At 41.2% G+C, this 16,128-nt stretch overlaps 1 protein-coding gene across 1 annotated transcript in view; it reads left to right on the forward strand.

Annotated features, from left to right (window-relative positions):
- The window catches only part of LEMD3 (LEM domain containing 3), an 84,685-nt gene that overhangs the window by 47,710 nt on the left and 20,847 nt on the right, over positions 1-16,128 (forward strand). The window contains exons 3-4 of the mRNA XM_065410521.1: positions 1,210-1,276; positions 15,263-15,330. Of these exons, the coding sequence (XP_065266593.1) occupies positions 1,210-1,276; positions 15,263-15,330 (135 nt within the window). The remainder of the gene's footprint in view (positions 1-1,209; positions 1,277-15,262; positions 15,331-16,128) is intronic.

Raw genomic sequence — 16,128 nt, forward strand, 5'->3', positions numbered from 1 at the left:
TCGGAAGGCTGTTCCAAAATTTCAGTTCAGTTCAATAGTCTTAAACTAAAAAAGAATTAGGCATTTCTTAGTGGATAATCCGTGTAATGTATTTACAAAGAAGTTAATAAATATAAAAGAACAGTTTACTCACCTTCTGCTCCACTTCAGGTATGCATGTGCCGCTTGAGCCCTTGATCGGAGATTTTCCATCAGCAGCATCCGTTCGGCCCGCACGTGCACTCTAGACAACCCTGTGCCACGAGGGTACATATTCTTGAAGAATGTTTTTGAAAAGTGTTTAGTTACCACATACACTTAAACATTTTGCACTTTAAAGAGTGCCTTCCATCTGAGAATTGCAAAGCACTTTACAAGCACTAATAATAACTAAACCTTATAAAATGCCTGCAAAGGAGGTATTAACACGATTGTACAGGTAGAAAAATTGAGTCAGATGTTAAGTGATTAGCCTAAGGTCACACACGAATTGGGCATACCTGCAGTAACTGGAGATATTAGAATAATTCACTGCTCAATTTGCATCATTCTCTATTCCTGACTCTTATTCTTCTGTTTTGTCCACAAGATCATTCTGCCTCTATAGAATTGTCTTCCTCCCACCTTTACACTTTAGATGCCACAGCTTTTCTTTCATGCAAAATGAGTCAGTCAAGTTTGAGGGTCGATAGTGTAATGAGTTTTTTGTTTTGGCCTTTCCAAAAGTCTAATTTTGGCCTGAATTTCCCATGGATAGAATATAGTTGAATAGAAATTCAGCTAGGATGGTTAACGTACCTTGTTTTGCCTTTAATAAGAACAAATATCCAGGGGCTTCGTTTAATTTTTTTTTTTTTGAAGGTTAGCACCTCCAAGTTTTTAATACCTATTAAGACCATTCCAGGGCATTGTTTTAGTACTACGTAAGAGAGAACAGTGAAACCACCTAAATTGTCAATCTGTTTCCTATAATTTTCCTCTCTAACGCCAAGAACTAGCTTCAACTAGCTCAAAAAAAAAAAGATTACACCTTGAATGGATACAGATAAATGCAAAATCAGTTGCCTATACTGTCGTTTTGATGCACAAAACACTATTTGGCTATCTTATCTAATTCTGTAAATAAAAGTGTTTTACTGTAAATAGCTTTAGGTTCTGCATAGATGAAAAATTAATTTCTCTTGTGAAGTTGTAAATTGTCTTAATGTTAACCAGCTTTTTTAATTCCAGGCAAATGAAAAAAGTCTCATGATGAACAGCTTATATAAACTTCATGATAGATTGGCACAAGTAGCAGGTATGTTTTTAAAGTTAATATTGACTATAAGAGAATAATAGTTTATCAATGCAACTAAATATATATGCAGGCAGTGTTTGTGGCAATAGATAAAATCCCAGGGCTCAAATTCTTGGCTGCAAGATGCAAATTACTTACCTCTGTTGAAATCACTGGGAGTTCATTCATATACTGTGAATAGGGAGTTTACGAGTCCCAGTTCTAAATCACATAAGCTGTCTTTTCAAGTATGTAACCTTTTTTTATCTTGACAGTCTCTAAGGTTTAGTTCAGCAGGATTCAAAGATTCTAAGGGCAGAAGGGACCATTGTGATCATCTAGTCTTGACTCTGGCATAGATAGCATAGGCTGTAGAACTTTCCCCAAACTAATTCATAGACCATATCTTTCAGAAAAAATATCCAATCTTGATTTAAAAATAGTCAGTGATGGAGACTTCTTGGTAGATTTTTTCCCCCCCAATGATTAATTACTCTCTTGCTGTTAGAAATGTACACCTTATTTCTGGTCTGAATTTGTCTAGTTTCAACTTCTAGCCATTGGATTGTGTTATACATTTCTCTGCTAGATTGAAGAGCCCATTATCTAATATTTGTTCCCCATGTAGATACTTACAGATGGTAATCAAATCACCCCTTAATCTTCTCGTATGACAGCCAATACAAAAAAGTTCAAACGCTTAAGAGCTCTGGAACTGTTCCGTCTACTGGCCCTTGCTTAAATAAAGCAATCAAGTTCTATTTCAAGGCTTAAATATACTGTAATGTAGGGAAGATGGCATATTTGTTAAAAGCTAAACATATTTGGAAAAGAAATTACCTGTTTTATCTGGTACACTGTGCTATACACCTCTACCTCGATGTAACGCAACCCGATATAACACGAATTTGGATATAACGTGGTAAAGCAGTGCTCGGGGGGGCGGGGCTGCGCACGCTGGTGGATCAAAGCAAGTTCAATATAACGCGGTGTCACCTATAACGCAGTAATAATTTTTTGGCTCCCGAGGACAGCGTTATATCGAGGTAGAGGTGTATTTTTCATACTGATGTTTAGAAACAAATAACACTCTGTTAGCATTATTCGTTATGTGCATAAAGAAATGAACAACAGTTATATATGGAGATATACCTATCTCATAGAACTGGAAGGGACCTTGAAAGGTCATTGAGTCCAGCCCCCTGCCTTCAGTAGCAGGACCAAGTACTGATTTTGCCCTAGATCCCTAAATGGCCCCCTCAAGGATTGAACTCTCAACCCTGGGTTTAGCAGGCCAATGCTCAAACTACTGAGCTATCCCTCCCCCCCAATATTTTGTGGTGTTGCACAAAATAGACAAGTTCATTAACAAGAAGTCTGCATTAAGAGTGCTATGTGTTAATGTAAACCCTATATATACATATTTTGTGACAAATTATAAAGGAACAATTATTACAATTACTGTTAAAATAGTTAACCATAATGACACATTAAGAAACAATGTGTGTTTTTTTTTTGTCTAGTGCAGTCTGGAAGAAGCTTAAAGTTACAAAGTGAAACTCTAAAAAAAAAAAATCAGAAAATGGCAAAGGTGAAGTTGTCTGAACAACTGACATCTTGTGAGAATGCATTACAATATAGTATCATATTGCTTGATTATATACTGTTTTCTCCATAGGACTCTTGCCTGTTTCAGTGCATAAACTGGATGGTGCGTAGTGAAAGAGGTTGCTGTTGAATATTTTTTTATCCTCATTATTCATTTTGTGGCCCCAAGCCTTATTTACTGCATACCATCCAAACGCTAAAACGAATGCAGAATTTTTTGTTGACACATCTGTGACACCCAACATAGCATAAGTGCCTCACAAACATTAAAAAACAAACTTTGCAGATAGCTGTGTATTATAGATGAGACTGAAAAACAGCATAATTTGCACAGGGTCTCATGAGAAATCTATGACAGAGGCAGCAAAAGAACCAAGTTCCCTTTGATTCCAGTCCAGTGCTTTCCTCACAAGAGCATTCTTCCTCTTGCAGCAGGTCCTGTCTTGCTCACTGTACACGTAGAACATTGCCAGTGACTGGATACTAGAACAATTCACTAATCAGTTTGCATCATTCTTTTAGCAACATAATGAAGCAAGTGTTATTAGATATTACTCTATCATAATGCATACATTAATGCACAGCCTTAAATTTGTCATTTCCTGAACTGAATGCTTCATGCTACAACGTCCTCAATCTCTTTAGTTTTTAATAGTGTTTCCTAAGTTTCCTACATCCTTTTTAAAACAAAACAAAAGATTCCATTTTCAGCTATTTAATAGACAGTAGTAGAAGGTTTGCATGTTTATCTCTCCATGTATGGGAAGGACTTGAGTCATAAATAATCTCCCAGCAGATCTTCTCTCCTTATGTAGAACCCAAAAAGACCTACCGTATCCCTATTTAGTCATCCCTCACCCCAGTGATTTTCTGAGACCTGCTTTCTGAAAACATAATTTTTCTCTACACAGCCCTTCTTTTTATTAGACTATCCTTTGACAGGAGCCACATCTCAAGGATTACTTTATTGCTTTGATTAGAATAGCTTTTGCATGATTGATAGATCCATTATAAACCATTCCAAGTGTTAAACTGCTGAACTTTTCTGTGGCGAATCAAGAAGAGTTTATGTTGTTGGAGATATCCTTTCCTGTTCCCTTAACTTCATTTCACTCTTGCACTTCCCCTCTCCAAAATACAGGATATGGAACAGCTGCCCACTCTAATGCCCTATTTGGTGCACCTTGTAAGCATGAGATCTATTTAAGCTTATTGGTGCCTATTAATGCCATTGCCTTATTGCATTGGGTCACTACATCACACCCAGATGTGAATCAGCAGTTGGTCACAAATTCCAAATTTTCCTCAAAGATTTGGATGAGCATTTGAGCCTTGTAGGTAGAACTTGTTCAGATAAAGCTCTATTTAAATATTAAATTAAGTTAATCTTAATACAAATAAGAAACCAAAAATAAAACTGAAGCACAGGCTTTCAGCCTTTACTTTAACAGAGGACTATGCTTAAGGCCCTGGTATTAAATAGAGAGAACCAAAGGCCTTGTACATAAAGCTCTACTAGTAATCAGAAAACAGTTACCAAATTTTATTTTTTTAAAAAGAAAATGGATCAGCTCTTCATTTAAGTAAGGAGAACTTTCTGAACCTTATCTATAAAGTTGATGATGAAGTATGTGATTGTGTCCCTACTGAAGATTTTGAGATATGATGGAACAATCCATTTACCATCCCCTGATGGAGGAGAGGGAGATAAATATACTTGACACTTTAACTTGGTGAACAACTGAAAGAGAACAGATATGAAAACCAAGAGACAGCAAAAAACAACCCCACCCCCAAACCTTAAGCATTTTCCTTGCAGGATTCATTTTATTCTCCTTTATTTTTGGTGCTTTAAGCAAGCTTTGAGATTAATGAGCAATGGCTAAATAAAAGCTAGAAGAGTCAATGGCAATTTCAAATGTTTAGATAGTGCTGAAAAGCAAATTTAACTTGGTTTATCTTCTTTCCTCTCTAGTGAAGGATAGAGTAATCTTGATTCCTCTTGTAGACCAGAAGTGCTGGGACTTTCTGGGGGGGAAATCTTACTCATCGTCAACCCTACAGTTCTGTACTGCAAATTATCAGGCGCTGATGGCCAAATACAACTTTACAAATCATGCAAAATTTGGCTCCTTTATTCAACATCTTCCTTCAGACCAAAGGGAACAATTTCAGGCTACCATTTCTGAGGGACAGTTATTGGTCAGGACATCTCTTTAGGTGGCACTTGATACTGCAGCCCATTCCATTTCCATAGCAGTGGTGATGTGCAGGGCATCCTCGCTATGGTTGTCTAGTTCCCCCAGAGAAGTCCAGACTATGGTAGAGGATCTCCCATTTAATGGTCCAAAGTTGTTCACAGAGAATATTGATGAGTTGTTGCATGCTCTTAAAGACTCTAGGGCCACATTACATTTGTTAGGCATCTGCACTCCTGCAAACAAAAGAAAATTCTGTAGATCGCAAACAGCTCAAAGTTTCTACCTGATGCAATTCTCTGGAATCAAGATTACTCTTTTTTTCCTCTCTAGTGAAGGACTGAGTAATCTCGATTCCTCTTTATTCACCTCAATGTGCAGCTAGTTCTTGATCTTGAATTTTAACAAGATATAGTAGCCTATCACAAGATATAGTAGCCACTCCCTTGTCTTTAGTCTGTCAGCTGCAACGATTTGCCTACCTCCTCCCCCCATTTGGGGACAAACTCTCCCGATTCCAACAAGCATGGGGAGCCTATCACCTCAGACAAATGGGTGATGGATATAATACTATTGGGCTATAATCCATTTTACCTCCCTCCCTTCTAATTCCCTGTCGCTGTTCCTCTTTAGGAACCCATCTCAAAAGTTCCTTAGACAGGAAATAAATGAAGAAGAGGGTTTAGGAACAATAGAGCTGGTCCCTGCTGAGCACAGGGGATGGGGCTTCTACATGAGGTACTTTCTCATTCCAAAGAAGAGTGGAAGGTGGAGACCAATCTTAGATCTAAAACTCCTAAACAAATTTGTGAGGGTCTCAGAAGTTCAAGATAGTGACTCTGGCAGCTATAGTTCCTTTTCCAAATTCAGGGGATTGTTTTTCAGCCCTTGACCTTCAAGCATGTACTTCCATATAGCAATACACCTGATGCACAAAAGGTTCCTGTGTTTTTGTCATAGGGCAGGATCATTCTTCTTTGAGTGCTTGCTCATGTCGATTCCATTCTAGGTGCGTGCACGCCCACGTGTGCAGCCATCGGAGATTTTTGCCTTAGCGGTACCTGTAGGGCCGGCTGTGGTGCCCTCTGGAATGCCGCGCTCATGCCGTGGTATATTAGGCACTGCCGGCCAGGGGTGCTGGAACAGTTTTTACAGTGGAGGTGCTGAGAGCCATTGAACCAAACTGTAAACCCTGTATATAATGGAAACCAGTTCAAGCCTGGGGGTGCTGCAGCACCCCCCACACTCCTAGTTCCAGCACCTATGCCGCCAGCCCTACGCCCTCAGTTCCTTTTTACCGCCTGTGGTGATCAGTTGGAGCACCTCTTTTGCTTGGCAAGAGCTAGCGGTTGTCTATCATTTTGAACTTCGTGCCCAAAAGCCATTGTATATAGTTCGCTTTGTTAGTCTTAAGGAGTTCTTAAGTAGTTAAGTGTGAGTTGGTTAGTAGTTAGGGTCCCAGTTGGACTTTGCCCCAGGCGGGTCTCTCGGGTTCAAGCCCTGTTCAGACTGCGGCAGGCCTATGCCTGTGAGCGACCCCCCACAGCAGCTGCCTTAAGTGCCTGGGGGAGTCGGATGTTAAAGAGCGGTGCCGGATTTGCACTCCCGCTACTTCTTAATCCTGAAGGCCAAAGGGGGCCTGCATGGCCTCAACAAGTCTCTCAAGAAGTTGAAGTTCCACATGGTCTCCCTGGCCTCCATCATTCCTTCCCTGGATCTGGGGGACTGGTATGCCACTCTCGACTTAAGACGCTTACTTTCATGCCTCCGTATTCCCGGGCTACAGGTGCTTCCTGCGCTTCATAGTGGCCGGGCGTCACTTCCAGGGTGTTCACAAAATGCATGGCATCAGTAGCAGCTTACCTGAGATGTCAGGGTGTCCAGATCTTCCCGTATCTCAACGACTAGCTCATCAAGGGCAGGTCTCCGGGGCAGGTCCAACAGAGCCTCGACCTGGTGCGATCCATCTGCAATGATCTGGGCCTGTTAATAAACACAGAAAAGTCCATGTTTACGCTGGTCCAATGCATAGAGTTTATCGGAACAGTTCTTGACTCCACGCGAGCCAGGGCCTTTCTTCCGGAGGCACGCTTCCAGGCCATGTTGGACTTGATTGCCTACGTAAAGAGCATCCGCTTACCACAGCCCACACGAGCCTGTGACTGATGGGCCACATGGCCGCATGCACGTACGTGGTCCACCATACCCGTTTTCATCTACGACCTCTGCAGGCATGGCTGGCCTCGGTCTATATTCCCAGGAGGCATGCCCTGGACTGAGTGGACATGGTGCTGAGCCGCATCCTTTTGTCCTCAGACTGGTGGCTGGATCCAGAGTCGGCGCTGCATGGGGTTCCTTTTGTGACCCCGTCTCCGTCGCTTACCCTGGTTTCGGGTGTGTAGGACCTGGGCTGGGGAGCCCATTTGAGTGAGCTCAACAACCAGGGCTTCTGGTTTCACAGTGATCTGGGCCTTCATATTAATGTCGGGGAGCTCAAAGCGGTTCGCCTGACCTGCCAGGCATTCTTGCCCCACCTGAAGGACAGGTCCTGACGGACAATACAGCCGTGATATACTACATCAACAAGCAGGGTGAAGCTAGGTCTTCGGCCCTTTGTCAGGAAGCGCTCAGCCTCTCGGACTTTCGTGTGCGGCATGCCATTCATCTGGTAGCCGCCCACCTGCCTGGAGCCAAGAATGTCCTGGCTGATCACCTCAGCAGAACCTTCTCGTCTTGCCATGAATGGTCGCTCCATCTGGAGGTGGTCAGCCTGATCTTCCGCAGGTTGCGGACTCCCCTGGTGGACCTGTTCACGTCCAGACAGAACAAGAAGTGCCACGTGTTCTGTTCTCTGCAGGGCAGGGACTAATCAAGCGATTTAAGTGACACTGCCCAGCTATTGCTGTTTGTTAGCTTTTATGATGGTGAAATTTTCAAGGAAGATTTTTTGTGTTTAATACCATTAGAAACCTACACCACATGAGCGATCGTTTCTGAAAAGGTAAAAGGCTCATTTGAAAAAAATGGTTTAGATCTGCAGAAAGTAAACTTGCTTGTTACAGCCTGAGAACATGACAGGGAAACAGAAGGGCATTGCTTCACGTTTGGCAATGATGCGCCCTTCATTAAACACACTTCACGACATCATTCCCAAGACTGTCCTCTGTGGTAAGTTGTCTGGGGACTTGAAAAAATGGGTATTATGATGAGTTTAGTGAATTACATATGCTCAACTTCTAGCTTGCCACCTTGTCTTTTTAAAGCTCTTTTACAAGTGACCTGTTGCAGCACAACCAGTGGCGGATTAGCCAGGGGGTCTGTAGCTGGGGCCTTAGCCAATTGGGGGACTCCGGAAAAATGGGCGTCCCCGTGCCCAGATCCACCCCGCCTGCCCGGCGCGCCTGCCGGGGAGTGAGGGAAGCCCCCACACCCCAACCCCGATCCCCAGCAGGAACGCCGGGCGGGCGGGGCAGGGCAATCCCCTATTCCCCAACCCCATTTCCATGGTAGGAGCGTGGGCAGAGGGGATTACAGGTGGAAGGGGTGGGGAGGGGCCCCACAAAAGCTTAATCTGCCTCTGAGCACGACGACGTTTGCTGGTTAATAGGGAGCATGTATTAGATTGTGGGTGCTTCAAAAAGAAATAGAATTTCGTTCAAACCACAAGACCAACAAGGCTAGTGAGTTCCTGGAATTTATGAATGATGTCCCCTGTATGTCACAGTTAGCTTATCTGTGCAATATTACTGGTCACTCAACTTGCAGCTCCAAGGCCTTGCAAGCAGTGTTGGGGATCTGTTTGAAAAAGTAGGCTTCTTTCAGAGGAATCTTGAAATCATTGAGACAGACTTAACAGGAGAGATGTTGCACTTTCCCTCATTGCGCGCTGCTACAGATGAAACTTTGATGAAAATGATGCAAGAATTCCTAAACAATCTGATCAAAAATTTTAAAATGTGATTTGAGAATTTTAGAATTCCAAAAGATTTGCTTTAATTTGTTTGTGTTCCGTTTGTTGTCTCTGCCGATGGACTTTGCCCTTCTGAAGCAAAGAACTTTCTTGATTCAATTGATGAAGGTGCCTTTCAATTAGAAATTTTAAGGCTCCAGAGATCAGATGTCTTTAAGGCAAAATTCAGGAAAGTGGGACTTTGTGATTTCTGGTCTCAATATGCTGACCAGTTTCAGAATAGCCAGCATCTAAGCCATCTATCTTTTAATGGTGTTTGGATTAATGTACCTCTGCGAATCTGGGTTTTCTACCATGAACATTATAAAAAACCAACACGGCATCTTCATCATTTCATGCACCTAGCACTGACCTACAAGCCATTCTTCAGAAAGCTTGCCAGAGATCATAGATGTCCTCTCCCATTAGAGATTACCACAGACACAGGTAATAATGTTGATTTATAAACTTTGTTAAAAATGTTGCAATCAAGGTCTTTATTTATTGGCAGCTGAAGTTGTGGGTTTTTTGTTTGTTAAATTTTGTCAGTCTTCTGCACAAATAGCCTGCCTCTTGTCATAAAATTCTCAGATTGGCCCATGGATAGATCTAATTGTTATCACTGCTCTAATAGTACAGGTCAGATGGCCACCCCAAGAATCCACCCTTAATTTCAACCAGAGTGATCAGAAATGCCTGCCTTCATTTTCTGCCTCTCATCAGACACAGGCCTATGAAAATCATGACAGATAATGTTGCCTGCATGTTCAATATCAATTGGTGGGGAGGAGTGAGAACCCTTTTCCTTTGCAAAGCAATAACATCATGGAACTGTTGCATGGAACATCACAGAAGAATTTCCGCAATATATCTCCTGGGCAGGCAAAATATAACAGCTGTCGCTTTTAGCAGGTGATTTTCATAAGAACATAAGGACAGCCATCCTGGGTCAAACTAATGGTCCATCTTGCCCAGTGTACTGTCTTTCGACAGTAGCCGGTGCCAAATGCTTCAGGGAGAGTGAATAGAACAGGGCACTTCATCAAGTTATCCACTCCCTGTTGTTTTGTATTCCCAAGACTACAAATGGGTGTTGGATTTCTAGGTCCTTGTCAGCATATTTTAGACATGGGGATTTCCAGAAGTGGACCTCTTCACCACAGCTATGAATAAAAAATGCCATCTATTGTGTTCAAGGTGGGGGATTTAGTTCGCAGTTCCTCCTCACTTGGATGAAAAAGCTGTTTTATGCATTTCCCTGATGCCTCTGATTCTCAAAGTGGTGAACGAAATCAGACAGGACAAGACCAGAGTTATTCTAGTAGCCCCAACGTTATCAAGGTAGGCATGGTTTCCTTACCTGTTTCACCTAGCTCTTTGTCCATCAATAAATCTCCCAATCACTCCTCAGGTGCGCTCTCAGAGCACTGGTCGACTGCTGCATCACAGCATTCTCCACCTCCAGGCATAGCCCCTTGATGGTTCGTGGGGTAGTCAGTCTCTTCTGCAGAAGAACAATAAGTATTATTAAATAGTAGGAAAGATTCTTCCGGAAACACCTTCAAAAGTGGAGCTTTTAGTCACTGGTGTGAATTCCCGAATGCTGTCCCCAGATCTTCCTTGATTCTGCTTGTTCTGGAATATCTGCTTCAATTAAAGAAAATGGGACTATCAGTTCTTTCAAGGTTCATCTGGCTGCCTTAACAGCTTTTCATAGCACTATTGAGGGGTTCTTGCTGTTTGCTCACCCTACAACTGTAAGGTTCACAAAAGGTCTGGGTAATCTCGTCCACTGGTCACCCTTGTTTGGGACCTTGATTTGGTTCTTAAGTCTCATGAAATCACCTTTTGACCGATGGCAAACTGCACCTTACTGAATTTGTCCATGAAAACAGCCTTCTTAGTGGCTATTGAATTAGCCAGCAGAATCTGAGAGATTGGAGCTTTAATGGCAGACCCTCCTGTGATGGGTTCCCCCCATCCCAGGGTGGCACTTGGAACTGGGGTATCACTGAGCCTGCCTGTCCCACCAGCCTGGGTTCCTTTTACGTTGTACTGTTGAGGCAAGCCAGCCAAGCCCTCCCTCCCTCAGGCTTCAGACTGCACTTTACTAGCACACACACAGGTAGGGACGCGCCCAGCTGCAGTTTCACACGGATGCTGAGATCAGCTCTGCATGGGAAAGCTCAGCTAAGGAATTGCCCAGCACTCGAATGCACACCCCCTCTGGAATGTAAATCCATAATTGTATCGTCTTGCTCTGCACAGAGAACTATACAGAGTAAGCTCATTAAAATTTGCCCCCTCCCTCAATGTGGAGGAAAATTGCACAGCTTCCCCACTTCCCCACCCTCCCAACCCCCCCTCCCGGTTATGAATTCCACAAACTGGTTTTAGAGAAAACAAAAGCAAGTTTATTAACTACAAAAGATAGATTTTAAGTGATTATAAGGGATAGCAAACATGAAAGCAGATTACTTAGCAAATAAAACACACGCAATCTAAGCTTAAGATATTAAAGAAACTGGTTATAAGTAGCACACTCTCACCCTAATGTTTTTAGGCAGATTGCAGAGATTTTTGAAGACCCTCTGCCCTTGCCTGCAGCTTAAAACTTCAGATATTTCGTTCACAGGCTAGACAACCTTCCAGCCTGGTCTCAGTCCTTCTCCCTTCCTTATCTTTGTTTCTTAGACATTTTCAGCAGTCATCCTGGGCGGGGATTCAGTGAAGAACCAACCACGATGCCTGCCTGCCTCCTCTGCCTTAAATAGGTTTTACATATGGTGGGAATCCTTTGTCTTCCAGTGTGATTCCCACCCCCGGTCAGTGGAAAAGTACTAATTTTATTATGGAGTCCAGTATCCGGTGACTTGATCACATGACACTGCAGCCACAACTCAGTCTGTTTGCAGTGTCCACAGGAAGGCTTTCCAGGAAGATGGGAGATTAGCATCTTCAAAAACCTATTGTTTTTCCTAATGATCTTTTCCAGTCAGCAATCTAGACTGATTGCATTCTGTCCAGTGGGCATTCCCCAGGTGTAAACACATTTGTAATGGGTGCATAGACAATATTCCTAACTTCAGATACAAAAATGATGCATGCATGCATACAAATATTATAATCATATTCAATAAATCATAACCTTTCCAATGATATCTCACATGACCTAGCTTGCATAAAATACATCTTAGTTATGCCATAATCATATATATATATATATATATATAGCATATCTCCATATGAAGAATATGGGGCATAGTGTCATACCCCCTTTCATAGTATTCTACAAGGACGGAGTTCCCTTATGACCACATCCCAGGTTTCTTCCTAAAGTATCTTCTGAATTTCATCTGAATGAGGTCATTTACCTACCAGTTTTCTTTCCCAAACTACATAATTCCAACCTGGAGACCACCTGCCATACTCTAGATGTCGGAAGGGTGCTAGCCTTCTATCTAAATAGGACTAAATCATTTTGTAAATCTCATAGATGGCTCATTTTGTTTGCAGACAGATCTAAAGGTTCTGCTGTTTCTACCCAAAGACTATCAAAATAGATTTTGGGGTGTGTTGTAGCTTGTTACAGTACTGCCAGCATTCCACCTCCTGCTGGCATGTCAGCTCACTCGATTAGATCAGTCTACATCTGTGTCTCTACTTAAAACTGTCCTGATATCTGAGATCTGCAGAGCTGCTACATGGTCTTTGGTACATACCTTCTCCAGGCACTATGCCTTAGTCGATGCCTCTAGATCTGATGTGGCAATTGGCAGTGCAGTTCTTTCCTCTGTGCCAGATTTGTTTTTGAAGCTCCCAAGCAGTATCCCCATAAGGAGGGGGGAGTCACCTAAAGTGAAGCACCTTTAGGGACACTATTTGAAGAAGAAAGAAGTTATTCACCCTGTGCAGTAATGGTAGTTCTTCAAGATGTCTGTCTCTATGGGTGCTCCAATACCCACCCTCCTTCTCCTTGGCTTTGGAGAAGAAACTGAGGGTGATTCACCCACAGAGCCTGATATAGCCTTGGTGCGGGACACACAGATGTCAGCAGCGCATATGCAGGCTGAGCTCAAAGTGCTAATGAAAATCTCCGATCAAAGGTGCGTGAGATGCACATGCACCTCAAGTGGAGCTCCCATAGAGTCACACATCTCGAAGAACTATCGTTACTGCACAGGGTGAGAAACCTCTCTTTTATTCATAGTGTAAATCATCTACCTTATAGGTTAACTACCATCTTTCTGTACAGGTCCTGCACATCCCATTGTTCGTTGGTCAAGAATATTGAATCAAAACTTCAGGAGCTTCATCCTGCTTCAGTTCAACTTGATTGAAAAACTCCACTTGATTTCAGGTGGCATGGGATCAAACACTATACAAGAAGTATCTTTCTTAAAAACCATATCCCCACTTGTTCTCTGCCAGCCACCAGTCAAAAGAGAAGAAGCTTGTAAGACATTGATAGCTTTGTGCTTAAAACACAAATTGCAAAGGCGTACAAAATCAGAGATGCAATTTCTAAATCTATAAAAAGTGTATTCAACCAAATCATTGGCTACATCAGTCTGTAAAAAGTCTTGCTTTACATAAATATTTCTTATTCAAAACATGGTTGTGCTCTGGGACATCACGGCTGTTTAAAACCCACAACAGGGTTGGCAGACGTGCTATGCCTTTCCGGAATTATTTGCTTGTAATATTTGACTGCTAACCTGATCCACTGAGAAATTGTTTGAGCACTATTCGTTCAAACAACAGTTATATTCAGCTACTCCATTTAAATTTAAGTTCTAGTTTTACCTTAAATGGTGTGTGTCTGTGTGTGTGTAAAAAATTAAATAGCTAACATTTCTTAGCCTCGTTACCGCTTTGGGGTTTTCCATTCTGGAAAGGATTTTAGGAGGTGGAGTCTGTTCTTGGGTCAGTGAGTGTTCTGGTTTGGCTTCCCTAGCTGGAGAGAGTAAAATTGCAGACATGGATACTAGTAGAAAAAAATAATTTTATTAGGTAAGGTGAAGGGGGGAAAAAAGCTTTCATGGGGTTGCAACTGCCCAGCAGATCAATTCAAGGACAGATGGAGATCAGGGATAGTCTTTTCTTCTCTTCCCACACTGGTATGTGTGTGTCTATAAACTACAGTTTCTTTGGATGATTAAAGAGGTGCATTTAATCTAGAAGTCTAGTCCTGGTCAAGCCTACTAATAGAATGATGGTGATGTAATTCTTGAAGTTTTCCAGACTGACTCGAGTATGCAAGGTCTTACGATTTCTGTTTGCACATGTTTATTATAAGGAGATAAAATAGAAAGTTCCAGATATAATTTGGACTGTTCAAGAAGCTAGTGTGCCTTCACACACTGATTTTTTTTCTTACGTTTGACTCGCATTCATTTTATGATGACAGAGGGGCATGTGTGTAAAACGCACTCTGCGTTTGTTGGTTCTAGATACTTCTATTCACTGTAATTTTTTTAAGGTGAGCTTATATAAGAAATTTGCAAGACGAATGTGCTAATAAGTTATTACACAAAAATGTGTTCAGAGTAAATTGGAAATCTGCTTTTACTTTACGTTGGTTTGCATGTAGAGTAACCATTTTTTATCTTAAAATACAAAACTGTATGGTATGTATATGTATACTTTCTAGCCTTTTTCAGTGCATTGAATTTACTTCATGTACTAGATTCACTTTAGAAAAGGAAATTTATAGAAACTCATGACTCTCACAATTTTGAAAGAAAAAGTCAGGAAAAATTATTTCATATGTGCAAGAAGTTTTTTTAAGTAATTAGGCACAAAATGGAGGATTATCCAGTTATTTAAGGTGCCCTTTTGCGGTAGGGTATTGAAGTGGACCAAGTGTTCACCCTTAACAGAATCAGTAATTCTTCTGTTTTGCCTCAAAATCTTAATTTTTCTTTTAATAAAGTTCTGTAAACTACCTTTTATTTCATTTCATTTTTAAATGTTTTTAAAAACATGCTTCTGCTCTTGCTTTTTGTTTAGTACCTGAAGTTCTATCATATTTGTAGCATCACAGTTCATAGTTGTGGCAATCAGATGTTTGGGGAGAAAAGCACCCAGAAGTCTCTCTCTTCAACATTCTTATTTTAAATACTTAGTGCCTCCAACTATTCTCTGCTTGTGTAGATTGCATTAACTGTGTACGTTTGTACTTGCAGGCTTTTTAGTTTATATAACAAAGTAATAAATAGATCAAAATAAATAAAAATTTAATTTTACCAGGAGATCATGACTGTGGCAACTCTATACAGCGAAATCTTTCCGTCCAGGAGACAGCTGCATATTTAAAAGTAAGCAATTGGAAAAGGTATTTTTTCATTATTTTTATCTTGTAAGGTATGCACAAATTAACATTATCATTTGTTTTTAAAAAGCTGGTTTCACATTCAGTGTAGCAGTATAATCAAAATTTAACTACTTATTGCACATCACTTTTTGTATTTCACAGGAAATGAACATACCTTTCACACAAAGCCCTTATGGTTTTTATTTTTGGGGGAAAGGGAAAAGACGGTTTCATTAAACTACAGAATTTCTTCTGTGAATGTGAGTGTAAATGTAGAAAGTAAAGGTGCTTGTTACATGCTTTAACTTTTTCCTGTTTCATGAAATGAGCCAGAACACCCTAGATGTCGTATATAAAATCTTAAGAGAACGTAGATTTTAAAATTGAATGGAGACGTTGCTTTATAAGCACAAATTTTGCTGTAATCTTCTGAATTACAAAAGTGTAAAAGGACAGGTCAGAATTCAATAGACAGTAGCATTTTGCTATTCTGTGTCTTCATTCTGTTTTCAGTTGCCTGGAGCAAAGAAGAAGCAAGAGTGATCCTCCTTTTTTCAGTGAGAAGAGAATGGTCTCTAAGTTTACCGGATATGTACTAGCCAACAGCAGTAACAGCATGATGCCCTTTGACAGGACCTAGAGGCAATAGTCTCTTAGGAAACCCCACCTATATATGCCTTTCCTAATAGATAAGGGGAAGATCATAACAGTAGAGCTGGTTGAAAAATGGAGTAAGGTTTTTGTGAACATTTTTACAAAAAAATCCAACCCTCTTTCTTTTGAAGTGTCAAGTCTGTATTTT

Source organism: Emys orbicularis, chromosome 1, assembly GCF_028017835.1.
Source record: "Emys orbicularis isolate rEmyOrb1 chromosome 1, rEmyOrb1.hap1, whole genome shotgun sequence".
Taxonomy (NCBI): Eukaryota; Metazoa; Chordata; order Testudines; family Emydidae; genus Emys; species Emys orbicularis.